Genomic DNA, 18258 nt, shown 5'->3' with positions numbered 1-18258 from the left:
GTATATTACCACGTTCATGACAACAATTTCTAGGACCACAGCATGACAATAATGAAACCAAGACAACAGCAACAAAGCCAATACCAATGACGCAAGACAATGGCGTCGCAACAATGATGGCAACAGCAGCATCGCAATAACGTAAAAACAACACATCAATGATAAAAATTGGCATACCTTATTTCCACATCTCTCTAAGCTTGCATAATGGTTTAAAGTGTGTTACACTATGGCATTAAACAACTGTGTTATGCTCGATCTCTGTAACTGGTGCTAGGCTACTTGGTTGCTGGGTTTGTGTTGTGTTACCAATGCAAAATCAAATGAGACGCAAAGAGAAGACCAGCGTTTTTGATGCCTTCTCTTCGTGTCCAGTTTGTTTCTTTGCAGGTCACGTATCACACTGAACTCAACTCCCTAGCCCATAGCTGCTTTGCACAGTCAAAACAATGCCCTAAATGAAGACTTTGCTTCCAACAGTCTGTAGAATTCACCTTTCTCTTAAATGCAGCAAAATTCCTTCAAATCAAATCAGCAGATGTCTAACGAGAGAATTCCTGCATTTTACATGTACCTCAAAAAGGAAATTGTAGTTGGCTAATGCCTAATTACCCAATCCTACACACTCCGGTAATGGTAAGATCTTTCAAAAGCCATGCCTATTCAAGCAACCCCTATTTTTAGATACTGCTTACCAAACACACCTAAAAAAAACTTTATCATGCAGACACCCACCGTATGTGACAAGGCTGATCCCAGCCATGAGATTTTCAAGGCCTGCTGGCTCTTAGGGCAGTGCAGGCCATCAGCTAGCCACTGGATAACCTCCAATCGCAGCTCTTGCCACCATGGTTCCCTGCACACTTCACCCTGCATTTGATGCACATGTGCGGCTTAGCTCTAAACATGCATGCTCACTGAAAAGTATTAATTGATAATAAACCTTCACCCTTGAAAATATGCAACACAGGTGGGTGTGAAAGCCACATACTGAATGCTGCACAAGTAGGAATGGTGAAACATGGCATGCACCTTGTTTTGCCCCAACAATGATAGACAGCACCACTGCAGCAAAATCACTTTTTTTTTTTGCTTGCCAGGCATCACTACAGATGATGTGTACTTCAGATGTATTTCTGGATGAAACAGTCAAGTAATGCAGTACTGCCCCCAAATATGGTATTAAACTGCATGTACCCCGAAATGCTACCTCTGTGCAAAATTTAAGTATGAACAAGGCAATTTAGTCATAAGGGTCATTAATAGCTAGCATGCCTATTTCTTGAATGTTTGCAACATTACACCATAAGCGGATACAATGTTCTCCCCAGTAATCTGCATATTATCATAAAATGGGGCACGATCCGATAGTAATAAGAAAAAAACAAGATAGCAATAGTCCAAATTAGCTGTACTAACCTTCATGCTTGCACTTTTACCACACCATGCTCTAAGTCAAAAGGAGAACAGACCAAGTATTTTGGTATTATAAATTCAGTCGACAACCTTACTTCGTGGGCATTTAAAAGTTCCAATAGTACTACGATCAAACAAGGAATATGTGCACCCCAGTTGTCTTAAAACTTCTGTTGATCCCACTGTCTTGTATGCACATTTGGTGCGAGGTTGCTGGCTTTCCTATCTCGGCTGTGCAAATTTGAACATGCTACGCCAACTCAGCCATAGCCATGGTGAGCAAAACAATGTCTGCCCCCATTTGCAGTTTGAATAGAAAGAAGAACAGCATGCAAAAATTTGATTTTCTGGTTTGGCAGGCATACCTGGTGTTGGTATTTATTCAAGACATTGTCTACAAAGCAGAGAAAGAGTTTCATCATGAAGAAAGGTGTTTGCACAGGCTTTCAAGCAGGGCATCGAACATACTGCAAACATGATCCGAAATTTAGGGCAGAACAGGATGCAAACGTGAATCAATATTCTTGTAAATTGCCTGAACCAGAACCAAACATGAACAAAAAATTAACGGCTACTGGTTCAAAACAAAGCAGTTCCAAGTATCTTTGGCAGCACACGCAGTAAATAAATCCTTCAGGCTAAGCAATGCAGCTTTTCTCCACAGTTAACCTACCCCCTTGTAGCCTATTTATCAGGCACAACACTTTGTAAGCACCAGTCAGGACGGATTCGGCGTATATGCCGAAATGTGCGGGTACCAAGGCTGAGATGCTTGTGGTTCCAAACTCGTACCGTCCTAGCTGGTCTCCACAGCAGAAATATCTTTCAAGGGTCTTCAAAGGACCGCCAATTGCACTGCAACTGTGCAACAGTGGAAGGCATGGCAGCAACCTCCATGAATTTCAATAAGTAGTCTACGGCAACTAGGATGTCATCATCATCATCATCATCAGCCTGGTTATGCCCACTGCAGGGCAAAGGCCTCTCCCATACTTCTCCAACTACCCCGGTCATGTACTAATTGTGGCCATGTTGTCCCTGCAAACTTCTTAATCTCATCCACCCACCTAACTTTCTGCCGCCCTCTGCTACGCTTTCCTTCCCTTGGAATCCATTCCGTAACTCTTAATGACCATCGGTTATCTTCCCTCCTCATTACGTGTCCTGCCCATGCCCATTTCTTTTTCTTGATTTCAACTAAGATATCATTAACTCGCGTTTGTTTCCTCACCCAATCTGCTCTTTTCTTATCCCTTAACGTTACACCTATCATTCTTCTTTCCATAGCTCGTTGCATCGTCCTCAATTTGAGTAGAACCCTTTTCGTAAGCCTCCAGGTTTCTGCCCCGTACGTGAGTACTGGTAAGACACAGCTGTTATAAACTTTTCTTACATCGGTACATCCTAGTTTATAAACTAGGATGTACCAGTTGCCAGCTGCTGTGGCAGGCAGTGGGCCAATATGATCGATACCAATGGTGTTGAAAACGGTCCCTGGCACTGTAAATGGCATGAGGAGACCAGCCTGGCACCCTGTTAATCGTCAGTGCTGCTGGCACAACTCTAAGTTCGTCACGTATGAGCGAACACTTTTTTCCATGCTTGGCCACCAGAAGCGTTCTTGAACCTTCCTCAGCGTGGCTCTTCGGCCGACGTGTCCTTCTTCCGGTGTATCATGGATAGCATGCAATATCTGGGAGCGCAAAGGGGCAGGAAGGACCAGGAAATGGTGTTCATCTCACTGATTCTTTTGCCAGTAGCGATGCTATAGAGTGCCCTCCCGCATCACAAACTTGGGCGCTTCCGGTGACAGAAACCACAGAGGAGGCTTGGGCACCATCCCCAAGGTACTTGCGTTGAAGGATGAGAATGCGGGAGTATCTCTGAGCGTTGAAGAATGGTCCTGTCGACTGTGCCATTGTAATGAAACAGATACTCGGCTGTCCACCAGAATTCCTGTTTACTTCTCCCTTCTTCCTCCTCCACTACTCCTCTTCACCTTCCCCATAAAGCACTAAATTATTTCCTTGCAGGCATACGTTTTTAACTGCATATAACTCATGGATGACCACTAGCATATTAAACTGTCCGCAAAAGAAAGATAACTTTTATAAAAAAGTAGAAACAGCCATTCAACATTAATTTACATAACCGCTACAAGACCTAATCTGACATTTTAGAGAGGCTTCTCAATGAAACCAAAAAGATTTATTATGAGAACAAGATTAAAAGTGCTGGCTAACCTGAAACAGCAGTGGAGTGCAATCAACTCCTTCCTCGGCAGGACTACGTCTAATGCCCTCATACCCAAGATTCAGTCATGAGATCACACCTACGATAACCCTTCTGAAATTGAAAATGCCTTCAACAATTATTTTCTGCAAAGAAAGTCGACTCATTTGAATATGTCAATTCCTTCTGTCCTCGTCAGCCTTACAATTTCCTTCTTTATCTTGTTTCACCCAAAGAAGTATGCACTGTCATCCATCACATGAAAGACACAAGTGCAGGACAGTATGGCTTTCACTCCGTTCACATGAAAATAATAGCCCATTTAATCTGCGACATGTTTTCATACATCATCAACCTAAAAATCAACATGGGCATTTTTCCAGCCGCATTAAAAAAGGCCAAGCTAATTCCTGTTTTTAAGAAAGGCGACAAATGCCTCACCTCAAACTACTGTCCTATTGCCATACTTTCTTCAGCAAAGTTATTGAAAAATTATGGTTACTCGTTTGACTAACTATATGACAAAATTTAACATTTTTTTCTCCAAGTCAATTTGGTTTTCCACCAGGCTATTCTACTGAGCTAGCATTAATATTTAATATCTTGAACAAACAACATTAAAAATGCAATAGATGCTGGTAGTTGTGTTGCTGCGATATTCATCAACCTTTTAAAGGCATTCGATTCCATTGTTCACTGCACATTGTTTCAGAAGCTAGAATCTATTAGAATAACCAGCCCAGCTTTAACTTTACTCCACAATTGCTTACATGATAGAGAAAAATTGGTATACATATCCGGTACTTACTCATTACCTAAAATAACTATTATTGGTGTGCTGCCAGGGCTCTATTCCTCGTCCTCTTTCATTCTTAATCTACATCAATGACCTTTCCTTATGCCTCCGCTCATCTAACTATATAATCTATGCTGACGACACTACCATACTAACTGCAGGTAAATGTATAGCCTTACTGTTATCCAAAATTAACAGATGTCGCCAATGTATTGAATTGGTACTGGAGTAATGGACTAAGTGTTAAAACTAAGAAGTCTAATTTTATTATCTTTTTTTCACACAATCGGTACATTTCTGGCACTCCATCTATTCGTATTGGTAATGACATAACATTTTTCTTCTGACAACACTACCTTACTGGGGTAAATTGCGCATCTAAAATTTACTATGCATATAAACTCACTAATGAAGAAATCGGCATGCGGCATTAGTATTTTATTAAATGCTAGGTCATACTTTGATATTAAAACCCTGCTATCACTTTAATCACACATTTGTTCACAGTCATTTTAATTACTGCTTATCTACCATTGCGCAACACTTATCCCACACATTTGTTCACACTGTAACGCATTCACAATCGGGCTATACGAATCATGACATTTATGAATCCAACAGCTGATACTTCCTTGTTGCTTTGTGATCAAAACATGCTACCACTGGACAAGTTATACAAATACTCCCATGACATTTTATTTTACATATTTGTCATTGGAAAACTCCCAATAGTCCTGATTAACCCAGATCAGTTCCCATATGTCGCTTCTACAAGATTAAATTCCCTGAATAACTTTTTGTTGCTTAAACCAAGAACTAATTATGGAAAATTCACTGATAATTTCGTCTTAACTTCACTATATAGAGCACTTTACCCATTAACCTTAAAGAATATTTTGCTATTAAATGTTCATGAAAATTCGAGCTTCCTGTGCTCTTGCAATATGTATAAACTTGACTCAATATACATTTTTATGTATATCTTTTTTTTTTTTTTCATACCTCTGTTTCATTGTTTATTAGTATTTAGGCTCATATTTTATTCATGCATACATCAATTTGCCATTTGCTCTAATAACAATTCTTATTTTCCTGCTTGTAAGTATCAACAGGAGGTCTTGCCCTTACAGACTATGAGACCTCCTTCGGTATATACAGTTAAACCTCGATCTAACGAACTCAATATAACAAAAGTGTGTTTATACACGATTTCAATATAATGAAATTTCACTCCTGCCTCGAAGAAGTAATGAGACAGTAAATGGAAACTTCCGTAAACGCAGATGGTCAAATGGTTGAATCACAAGCAGCTGCTTACGAGCGCACCTCTCAAATAACGCGCTGTGCACGACAAAAAGCGACTGCTGAAGTGGATTAAGTATTCATGGTCTCCTTACCATGAAAACATAACCTGGATGTTAGAAGCCATCCAAAACCAAGCTGGTAGATTCACTTCCCGCAATTGCAACTACCAGTCAAGCATTACTCAAATAAAACTCGACCTTTCCCTTAAATCAACTAGTAGTCGATGTGACGTAGCACTCCTGTCCTTGCTCCATAGATACGTTCCCCAAATGAAGCCATCAAACTTGCCACTGGAACACATGTCTTGCACGTCACGACGACTTTATAATGATTTATGCCCCACTCGCATTTATGGGAACACTAATGCACTGAACTTCTCAGCTCTACCACGAGCAATTTGGTTATGGAATTTGCTTCCTAACAGCACTGTCACGCAAATGAGCAATGATAAATTCAGGCAACTACTGAACCCACACTTTTCATCATAGCAAGCACATTCATCTGCACGTATGCCATGTCATATAACATGCGTCATATATGTGCCATGTCTCTCTCTCTATCCTTTCTTTTTTTTTCAATGTGCCGTTCTGTACGCCAGGTTGAATTGTTTCTTTCTCTGAGCATTCTTATTCTTTCCAATTTTTTTTTTCAATTGGTTGTTTCAATTTTGTGTGTTTTATGTGCTCGCGCTATGTGCATTATTTTGCATGAGTGATACGCCGCTTTTTATGTTACTGTGAACTGTACTTTTCATTCCTTTCCTGACAACTCTTTGTATTGCTTCAGCATTTTTATTTGTAACACTGTTTTGCAAGCATGTTATCATTAAACATTTTTAGCACTCAAATGTTTAGTTCTCATGTATTGGTTTTCTATTGTCATTTGTTCAATGACGCCCTCCTTACTCAATGCTCCCCTTGGGGCCTGTAAGCTACATTGAACTAAATAAATAAATAAATAAATAAATAAATAATCTGCCACGTGTGCAAAGAGCAGGCATGTTGAGATGATGTGGCATCATATGCGCTGTCTTCTCAAGCATTTAGTACTGGAGGTTGCGTAACCTCGAGTTTCGGAGATGTGTTGAAGTGAGAGGCAGATGAGAGGCATTGACTTCCTGCTGCTCATGCTTTTCATAATAGCGTAGTCCCACTGTTAACGACACAATCAATCACGGGTATGGAGTAAATGCGAAAGCGTGGCTGGCTTTGCTTCGCATTGCCGATTTGAAGACATTACCAACACGCCACGATCTTTCGTTGCCGACTCTCAAATTAGACAAAATAATTTCTTTTATCATTCAAATTTGCTTTTTCCGATTGCCTGACGATTCAGAAAAAAAACATTGCGGCCCTTCCATGCAAGGAAAAGCCATCGATGACCACACTTATTTGCACAAAAGGTTGACTTTGAATACAACAACGCAAATTGCTGATTTCACTAACTCGGTTATATCAAGGTTTAACTGTATTTCATACCTAAATGTACTTATATTATACGTCTATTGTTATTGTTAATAGGTTTGTGAAAGCTCCAATATTTCTCCATGGGGGCTTCAACTATCCTGCTATCTCATCAAGCAGCGACTACCCTTCTATGGCTTCTGGTTCTTCACAGTCATTAAGGTCTATTGATGTCTCTTATACATTTACCCTTTCACAATTTCTTAATTAAAGAACCCACTCACGTGACTGCATCATCGACTAACACTTGTGGGGATGCGCGACTGTCACACGTTTCCTAATATGCTGCTTTCCCTGCATGTCTCGTGTCTCCTGCGATCTGGCTTCTCCGCATAGCTTAGTCCTGGCACAGTCTGGTTGCAGTGCATTACGAGAGAACTTAGGACAGGTAGTGACCGCAGATCCGGATCATGAGACTGAAATAATCAGAAGAATAACAATGGGCTGGGGTGTGTTTGGCAGGCATTCTCAGATCATGAACAGCAGGTTGCCATTATCCCTCAAGAGAAAAGTGTATAGTAATAGCTGTGTCTTACCAGTACTCACCTACGGGGCAGAAACCTGGAGGCTTACGAAAAGGGTTCTACTTAGGTAAATTGAGGATGACGCAGTGGGCTATGGAAAGAAGAATGATAGGTGTAATGTTAAGGGATAAGAAAAGAGCAGATTGGGTGAGGGAACAAATGAGAGTTAATGACATCTTAGTTGATATCAAGAAAAAGAAATGCGCATGGGCAGGACATGTAATGAGGAGGGAAGATAACCCATGGTCATTAAGGGTTACGGACTGGATTCCAAGCAAAGGGAAGCGTAGCAGGGGACGGCAGAAAGTTAGGTGGGTGGATGAGATTAAGAAGTTTGCAGGGACAACATGGCCACAATTAGTACATGACCGGGGTAGTTGGAGAAGTATGGGAGAGGCCTTTGCCCTGCAGTGGGCGCAACCAGGCTGATGATGATGATGATGACGAGAGATGGTGCAAGTGTTGTGCTGCTAGCACCACCTAATGCCAGGGTTAGCTGGGCGCGACGGGGAGTAGGCTCTTAATAGGCTCTTCCACTTTCGCTCGGGATAGGCAAGCGGCGCGGATGTTCCGCGCGTGCACTGATCCATGCTTTTACGAGACCATCTCACAAGGCCTACACCAGAATGGATGAACCCGATCGTTGGAACGCGCCACCGTTCACATGACCGTAGGCGCGAACGAACAGGTGTTAGTGTCTAGCATGACGTGAACATGTTCGCTCGTTATCTGGTCACGGTGAGTCAGACTTCCTACATTTGTCGCGCCCATCGGCATGTTCTATCGATAATTCGGCTGGTTATATATTGGTGTATAAAAGGCGCAATAAATGCCCTCATGATAGTCTGCACTGCTGTGTTGTCCCTTTGTCCCAAGAGCTCGGGTGAGACCCCCACACACTATGGATCTTGAATCCTGAATTAAAATTAAATTAAATTATTGGGTTTTACATGCCAAAACCACTTTCTGATTACGAGGCACGCCGCAGTGAAGGACTCCGAAAATTTCGACCCCCTGGAGTTCTTTAACGTGCCCTTAAATCTAAGTACATGGGTGTTTTCGCATTTCGCCCCCATCGAAATGTGGCCGCCGTGGCCGGGATTCGATCCCACGACCTCTTGCTCAGCAGCCCAACACCATAGCCACTGAGCAACCACGGCGAGTAATCCTGAATTAACCTCATCACTAACAGTATCACTGGGACTAAGTGACATTCTCTTTATTCACTTCACTATGTCCTCTAAGCACTCTAAGCTTGTTTGTGACACCAAGGCAGACTTCAAGCAATCAACAATGACCTTGGAAAGTTTTATAGATTCAGTGTTTCTGTAAACTGGTCTCTCCTTAAAACTAAAGTAACTGCATTTGTCAATAAATATATTCCTGTTCTCTACCTACCTTGCTTGGTTTGATATATCTTTATCTTTCATCAATTCAAGATATCCCATTCTATGAGCAGATGGGCAGCACATTTCTCAGTGGAATCTGAATGAAGATGAGCTCTGCACAATGTGAAGCAAAATTTATTTGACAATACCTTTCCTTACTTATTATCTTCTAATGCTCATAAGTTCAGAATGTTGAGTACACATGATCGAAAAGATGTCCACTTAAAAAGAAATGACAGTTCTATTACTGATGCTGCTATCACTGACTTGCAGATGCGTTCTCATGTGGTATATTTTAAATTTCTGGGGCTTTCATTCAAAAAAAGAAAGGACTACACAAATCCTAGGTGGCTCTAAATGCTGTTACTGATTATTTCTGGACATCCTACACAACTTTTCTACTGACACATTATTATTAGGCAAGCTAATTAAAAGCTTGATGCTCAATTAAATGTTGTAAGTTAATTAAATAATTATTTTCATAAAATGAAAAAAAAAATACTCATGACTAGCATGGACAGCTTCCATTAACATACAGCGACTGCCGTTCAACGTAAAGCCATCCATTATTTTTTAATTACTGGCAACATTTAGTTCGGACAGCCAGTATGTGTTCAATTGAAAATAGTACATAAAGCCAGCCAGGCAACTAAAGTTACAGTTGGACAAATGCAGCTATAGCTGCATAACATTAAATTTCCATGTATGAAACCACATAAAACATCACCCTATTTGCCATGTGCTAGTGAAGTGACCTCATAACTATATGATATCAAAGCTTGTACTCAGGCTAGTTACTAGTCTGTGCATGCCTTGTCATGTGACATCAAAATGGGAGGTTGAGGATCAAAAGCTCTGCACTGAACTGGTTAGATGTTGTGAACCAGTTTGTGAACCGTTAGTAATTTTATTTCCCCGAACCAAAACAAAATAGGACAGATGTCAAAGCTGCACGACCCTGAACCAGTATACTTTTCAGTTCGACACCCTGCTTTCAAGAAAGCAAAGAACTATGAAGAAGGAGCATGCATGTGACCCAATTCTGCCTGTCACCACATGGCAGAAATCTGCTGGAAATAGATGTATAGAAATAGAAACACCCTTATCTGTGGTGAATGTAGGCACTGACTGCAACATACAGCTAGTTCTACTCGCTTGCAGCTCTTCATTACTTTTTAAATTATGTGAGCAGTTGGTAAGGACATTGTGCATGGGCAAGCTGACATTGTTTCACTGCAGCATTATTAGAAGATGGTAGTAGTAAGCTAGTTATACACATATGCAGCTGACTTGACCACAAAAATGGATTGCACATTTGCCACTGCATGTCAGCAAGCATGACATCACTGGTCAATGCATAGAGATCTGAAATGTCTTCGGAGATTGCCATTTCCTTAGCATTGCAAAACAAGATGGTAAATGAAAGCTTTAAAGTCTGTGCCACCAGTGCTCTGCAGAATTCCCCACAGGCACCTACCTGCATAGTTAGCATCAACTGGACCAAGGGCAGCTCGTAGCATGAAGAGAACTGTGAGCAGCACAATTTCAGCAACTGTGAGAAAAAAAGGTGCATCATCAATTGAACAACACAGCAGTACCAGAGTTACATCCTAGAGCTGTGCCAGCAAGACGCTCAACACAACTTACTTTGTGGTGGAATCGAATCATTTAGCACATGTAACTCTGTTTCTCATGACCAAAAAAAAAATTGATACCACCATGAAAAAAATTATAAATCACCTGAGACTAACCCAAAGTTTTTTTAATGCACATTGGCAGTTCTAACAATTAAAGAGACGCTGAAAAGCTATGCTAGATCAGTTTAATCAGTGAAGAAAGACTGGTATTAGAAGTAAAAATGAGGGGCAATGTTTCCCTTTTTAAATTTGACGTCCAGGTCACAGTGCATTAGTGTGAAATCAACAATTTCAAGGTAGCCTCTGATATTTGGGCTTTTTTTTTACAAAAAGAAAGTTTTAAAACATATTAGGTCGAGTCTTTCATTCCTTTCAAATGCAATGAAATCCCTTGCTTAGCAATTAACTGACTCATAAAAATAATCCAAAAAAAGGGAGACATTTAAGAATTGAAAAATTATAGGCCCATTAGGTTACTTCCAGTATTACATAAAATATTCACCAAGATAATTTGCAATAGAATAAGGGCAACACTGAACTTAAGCCAACCCGGGGAACAGGCTGGCTTCAGGAAGGGATACTCTACGATGGATCACATCCATGTCTTTAATCAGGTAAGCGAGAAATCTGCAGAGTACAATCAGCCTCTCTATATGGCTTTCATAGATTACGAAAAGACGTTTGATTCAGTAGAGATACCAGCAGTCATAGAAGCATTACGTAATCAAGGAGTACAGACCGCCTACGTAAATGTCTTGGAAAATATCTACAGAGATTCCACAGCTACCTTAATTCTTCACAAGAAAAGTAGGAACATACCTGCAAAGAAAGGGGTCAGACAAGGAGACACAATCTCTTCAATACCATTCACTGCGTGCTTGGAAGAAGTATTCAAGCTACTGAATTGGGAAGGCTTATGAGTAAGGATCGACAGCAAACATCTCGGCAACCTTCGGTTTGCCGATGACATTGTTCTATTCAGCAATACTGCAGACGAGTTACAACAAATGATCGAGGATCCTTAACAGAGAGAGTGCAAGAGTGGGGTTGAAGATTAATATGCAGAAGACAAAGATAATGATGAATAGCCGTGCAAGGAAACAAGGGTTCAGGATCGCCAGTCAGCCTCTAAAGTCTGTGAAGGAGTACATTTACCTAGGTCAATTAATCACAGGGAACCCTGATCATGAGAAGGAAATTTATAAAAGAATAAAAATGGGTTGAATCGCATATGGCAGCTAGACATTGTCAGCCCCTGACTGGAAGCTTACCATTATCATTGAATAGGAAGGTGTACAATCGGTGCATTTTACCAGTGCTGACATATGGGGCAGAGACTTGGAGACTGACAAAGTAGCTTGAGAACAAGTTAAGGACCGCACAAACAGTGATGGAACGAAGAATGCTAGGCATAACGTTAAGAGACAGGAAGAGAGCGATGTGTATCAGAGAGCAAATGGGCCCAGACGATATTCTAATCGACATTAAGAGAAAGAAATGGAGCTGGGCAGGTCACGTAATGTGCAGGTTCGATAACCGTTGGAACATTAGGATTACAGAATGGGTACCAAGAGAAGGGAAGCGCAATCGAGGATGGCAGAAGATTAGGTGGGGTGATGAAATTAGGAAATTTGTGGGTGCTAGTTGGAATCGGTTGGCGCAGGACAGGGGTAAGTGGAGATTGCAGGGAGAGGCCTTCGTCCTGCACTGGACATAGAATGGGATGATGATGATGATGATGATGATGATGATGACGATGACGACGACGACGACGACGACGACGACGACGAAGACAAAGCAGAAGCTGCCAATATACGTGACGTCATAAGAAGCTAATGCTGGGACCTCAAGGTGACACCACCATTTGTCTTTTACAGCGAGGCTGTTTATGGCTAGGGTTCCATGCATTTTTCATGCCTGTCAACAAATCTGTGCGATAAAAAACTATCATCATCAGCAATGGCTCGTGCCACTGCTCACACATTCGTCGTCGTCTTCTACCACAGCTGGCTCGTTGGCATAACCGCGCAAACGCGCTTATGCCACTGCTCACGCGTTCGTCGTCATCGTCGTCTTCTTCCACAGCTGGCTCTGTTGCCGCTCATCATACCAGCATTCTCATACTGTCCCCTCCCTCTGCGAAGGCGCTGACGGCACTCGCGCACTGCCAGTCAGTGTGGTGATTTCAGCCTCAAATTCTTTGCCTCAATATATCGCTCGTGCCTTCATCGTCGTCGTCTTCCACAGCTGGCTTCGATGCCACTCATCATGCTAGTGTTCCCATACTGCCCCTACCTGTGCGAAGGCGCTGATGCACTTTCCCAGTGCCAGTCAGTGCAGTGATTTTGGTTTCAAATTCTTTGCCTCAATATATTGTGAAATGAAAACACGAATGCTTATAATGAATGTATAACACGAATGAACGCGGATGTATAAAAATAAATGTGTGTCCATACCTTTTGTCACAATGACCACCAATCAAGACAATAAATGTGTACGTACCTTTGTTCAACATTCTGTGTCACCTCTTTGTCGTGTGCTACACAACTTCGCTGGTCATCCACTTTCACAGAGTGGAATGGCTCATGATTTTCATTTTTGTCTCTTCCATTTTACCAAAACTTCACTCATCGTAACAGGAGCCTTTATGGCATTCCCAAATGGTAATTTACCAATCCAGCTTAGTTGAGTATTCCTCTTCAGTGTCCCTTTAACCCTTGCATGCCACGGACAAGTCTCTCCCGTAATGGTGCTTTGTTTCATTACAGTAGAACGTCATTGATGCTTTTTGGAAAAAGCCGGACAATAAGTGTACCAACAACGAAGAAGTATGATCCTAAGTCACAAAAAATATGATAGACTCAACTGTAGTTGACATCGATGTAATGCCAAGCATTGTGCAAATCATTGCAGCATGAGACAGCTACACGCGCTGAGCTAGTAGGGCCCAAGTGGCCCAAGACACACATAGTTATGTTTGTGGCTTCGACAAGGTTATGTTGGCACCTCTCGAGTGTGGCCTGGGTCAGCAGCTTCTTTGGGCAGAAAATTTTGGTATAAGTTTTGACGCACCCTGTTGGTGAGAATCGTTGTGGCATGGGACGCTGACACACCTCGAACGGGTGGGGCCTGAGCAATTCAAGACGCACATTGTTGCTTTCTAATTGCTCAGTGTTTTAAGACCGCGACAAAATTAAGCTGGTGGGCGACGCCTAAATACAGTGGCGCCAGAGCAAAATGTGATGCTCGCTTTGTGCCGCCTGCAGCAGGGAACATAGGTGTTTGAGTTATCGCTTATCATGGTTCTTTATAAGTTCTGCGTTTAAACAGTACTAAGTGTGGATTACCTACTAGCCCAAACCAACGCTTTGCTCTTTATTTATAAAACTCAGAAAAAGCATAAATGGCTGAAAACTACATTGTTGCTCACGTCAAGTGCTGCAAACCATGAGTCACAAGTTCTGCTCTAAGCCCCCTTCATAACTTTTTTTTTTACCATACGAAAATTAAACACAACCATGTTTCTTGACATTTTCATATAAAACAACGTTATGCCATGTTTATATGTGTGCAAATTTTTTTTAATGCAAGCATAAAGTAGTTACTGTGCCAGTCCTCTCAAGTAGAAAAAATAGTATCGATGCCCTTAGCCGCCAGATATTTTTATTTATTTTATTTACAATACTGCCAGTCTCATATCGAGACCACAGCAGGTGGGCATATGATTATACATACAATGCATGTTTTATGTACCGAATGGTAGGAACATCAAAACATGTAAGTGGAAATACATCAAACAGGTTCAATGCACAATTTTATGACACTAATAATATGAATAACAAGAGCAACTCACATAAATAGTACACTTCAGGTTACATGTACGTAAAGATTATTACAATTTTATAAAAGCAAGGAAAGAAACAAAGGAGGTAAATGTTTAGCTATAGTTCAGAAAATGGAAGTTCTGACAATTATATGTCCACAGGAACTAGTTTTTCCTAACTACTTATTTCATCTTCTAATAACTCACCAAAATCAGACTGTGATACTGTGTTAGTTATAGATGCATCTAGGTTATTCCACTTGCGAACAACACGGGGGAAAAAGGAAGACTGAAAAGTATCGTTATTACAAAGGAACTCGTTTAGTGTATGTGGATGATTATGACGAAGTACGCAGGATTTAGGAAAAGTAACATATGCAGAGGCCTTTATTTTTAGTGGCTGTGTAGTATGTGATGCAGAAATTTTAGATGAGCTCGTTTTGCTTGAACAGCCAAAGTTGCGAGCCCTGACTGTGTTAGGAGAAGAGTAGGGGAATCACTGCGTCAGTATTTTCGGTGGATAAACCTAATTGCCTTTCTCTGGATGCTTTCCAGTTTTGATATGTTTGTTTTAGTGTACGGGAACCATACAACATTAGCATACTCAAGGACAGGTCTCACAAATGTAATGCAAGTTAAAAGTTTGACGTTAGTTGGTGCCAACCACAGGCACCTTTTGAGAAAAAAAGAGTTTTCATAATGCACAAGAAGTAATGTTGTTAATATGTGATGTCCAGTTAAGGTCAGACGTTATTGTTAAACCAAGTTACTTATGCTGTTGAACTCTAGTTATGAGGCTACCGTTAAGTGTGTAGTGGAAAAGTGATGGGTGCTTTTTTCTCGTTACTGTCATACAAAGTTTTGTTTGTATTAATGGTCATTTGCCAGTTGTCACACCATTCGGTTATTTTTGCTAGTGCATTAATGAGCAGAACTCGATCCTCGTGATTACGTATTTCTCTGTATATTAGGCAGTCGTCTGCAAAGAGTTTAATTTTACAATCAATGTTATCTGCAATGTCATTGATAAAAACCAAAAATAACAGAGGACCTATTACTGTATATCATTTATTAGTGGTCTATTTGAGAGCCATGTACATAGCACATAAATTTTGTCTACTTTAGGTGTATTATTTGATGCAATTTACAGAATTGTGATATGGGTTCTCATTGCTGAGTTAGAGTTGTAAACGTAATATTTCTGTTTTCTGAACATTTGTTATCTTCAACAAGTTTTATAAAAAATTGATGGCCGAAATCGGAAATTCACTACCAACAGTCACTAGATTTTAACTTTTTTCTTGTAAATGCAACATACCCCATCAAATTTGGTGCAGTGGTTGCCGAGAAAAACCATTTCTCCTTAACTCTGTATTAAGATAGGAGCCTCCAAGCGAAAGCTTCTTCTTAATGTATTCATTTATCCAACTAATAGATATCAAAGATAAAAAACTAAGTGAATAAATGTACACCCTTGCAATTTTTTTAATATCGCATAAGCGTCGACCACACAGCATGTCGGCGGTCTTGTAGAGGCGAGGAGGCAGCGGAACCAGCAACAGCATGCGCAGGCGCACAAGGCAATTGCCAGTTCGAACGTATTCTGCTGCACTGTTCACTTCAAGGGTGCCCCTCGCCACTACATGGCCACTGACACGCCATGTGGTCGACGCTCGTGCAATATTATTAAAAAAACTGCAAGGGTATATACAGCATTAATTAGTGATTGAATCAGTAGTAGACAGGACCACAGCCAAAAGCTGAGCTGCAACATGCTTCTGGTAATAAACAGTGCATAATTTCTCTATACTTTTGTCATGTGCCCCATACAAAGCTATAAAATACTAATACGTGCGGGTATGAACAATGGGTACTGGAGATAGCCAAGAGTGTGTTTTAAAGAAAATGTGTTTTAGGTATGCTTGTGAGCAAAAGCACACAGACCACACACTCCAAAATAACTTATTGTATTTGTAATTGAGACACATAAACTGAAATTCATGAGTGCACATGGAATGTTCACAGTGCCATGTGTGGACTGCAGTCCTCAATTTCAAGTTATATTCATAGGCGGAGAAGAAAATAGTCTTAATATTGCCACATCCTATATTGTCGCCGCGGGTATGTGCCGGGCGATGAGAACGACGCTGAAGTAGCGCGCGAGTGGAAAAACAGAGATGACAACGACGTCGCGTTCACTGCTCTGATAAAGTGCTTCCATACATCCTCTACGCCGGCTTTCCCGTCTTCTACTAGGCTGCGACACTGGTGGAGGTGCGGGGTAGGATTTCCTCATGCTCGGCACCCCTTCGCGGAGCCATACCTCGAAAACGGAATCACCTTCGTTCGTCGAAACTCCTGTTCACCGGTACAGTCGCCGCCTGCTAGGCCTGACGCCCGAGTTCAACCCTTTGCAGGACCCTGCTGGAACGCGTCTACCTACTTCCGCCATGGCTACTGCAACTCCATCGCAGGTGACGCTGCAGAATCCTAAGATACCAGAAAGTTTCCATGGCGACGTTTTTGAAGATGTCCAAGATTGGCTGGACCAATTTGAGCGTGTCGCCAGTTATAATGACTGGGGCTCACAGCAAAAGCTGTCTAATGCCTATTTCGCGCTTCAAGACAGTGCGTGGACGTGGTTTGTGAACCGGGAGAGAAGTTTGACCACATAAGATGCCTTCCGCACACAGCTGCTAGACACGTTCACTAGTACCGACAGAAGAGACACTGCGCAGCGCCTACTCGAATCCCGTATTCAAAAACCAAACGAGAGCGTAGCCATGTGTGCAGAAGATATGACAGGCCTTTTCTGCAGAGCAGACCCTGAGATGGCCGAAGAAAAGAAGTTACGCTATCTCTTGCGCGGAATGAAGGAGGAACTGTTTGCCGGACTCGTGAGGAACCCACCGACGACAGTGGTCGAATTCACCAAGGAGGCTACCGCTATAGAACGGGCACTAAAGCAACGGTACCGCCAATATGATCGCGCGAACTCGCCGGTGAATGCTTCAGTTCTACCTGAGAGCTACGGCACGTCTCTGCGTGAAGTCATCCGGGAGATTGTGCGAGAGGAGATCCGGCAGCTTGGGATTTCTCCTGTGGCACCAGCGGTGGCTTCTGTCGCTGATATCGTTCGGGAGGAAGTTCGACAGGCCTTTTCGTCCCCCGACCGGCAGGCGGTGCCGCGACGACTAACCTACGCGGAAGCTGTCTGTCGTCCACCTCCCGCGACTTCGATGCTGCTGACACCGTCGACCACTACGACGCAGCCAGCACCGCCACCCCCGACGCCATATTTTCACCAGTCACAGCCGCCGCCAACTATGCCGTATCGCCGCCAGCCGATCGCTGCGCCTCGGTCTTACGGCGAATCCCCTGTGGGCTACCCGCTTCGAAAGACCGATTTGTGGCGCACCGCTGACCGCCGGCCGCTGTGCTTTCATTGCGGCGAAGCAGGACATGTTTATCACGCGTGCCACTACCGCGCAGCCGTGTATCCAAGGTTTTCCAACTGCAATTACCCGGTGTTTGATGCTGCACGTACCTGCGACGAAAATTCTAAAAACTTCCGGCCGGAAGGTTCAGCGACGCCTCGATCGCGTTCCCCTTCTCCGGCTCGTTATACCCCACCGACCCATCGCGATTTTTCTGACGCCTCTAGGGGCAGGTCC

General features: G+C 42.3%; 1 protein-coding gene across 3 annotated transcripts in view; it reads right to left on the bottom strand.

Annotated features, from left to right (window-relative positions):
• Nucleotides 1–18258, bottom strand: part of LOC126545444 (uncharacterized) — a 244514-nt gene that overhangs the window by 164777 nt on the left and 61479 nt on the right. For all 3 annotated transcript variants that reach the window (XM_050193324.2, XM_055061243.1, XM_055061244.2), the window contains exons 7-8: nt 10602–10676; nt 736–870 (exon numbers count right to left, since the gene is read on the bottom strand). In XM_050193324.2, coding sequence (XP_050049281.1) covers nt 736–870; nt 10602–10676 — 210 coding nt within the window. The remainder of the gene's footprint in view (nt 1–735; nt 871–10601; nt 10677–18258) is intronic.

Source organism: Dermacentor andersoni, chromosome 1 (genome assembly GCF_023375885.2).
Source record: "Dermacentor andersoni chromosome 1, qqDerAnde1_hic_scaffold, whole genome shotgun sequence".
In the NCBI taxonomy this organism is placed as follows: domain Eukaryota; kingdom Metazoa; phylum Arthropoda; class Arachnida; order Ixodida; family Ixodidae; genus Dermacentor; species Dermacentor andersoni.
Note: the sequence above shows the minus strand (reverse complement) of the source record. Positions and strands in the feature narration are given on the sequence as shown.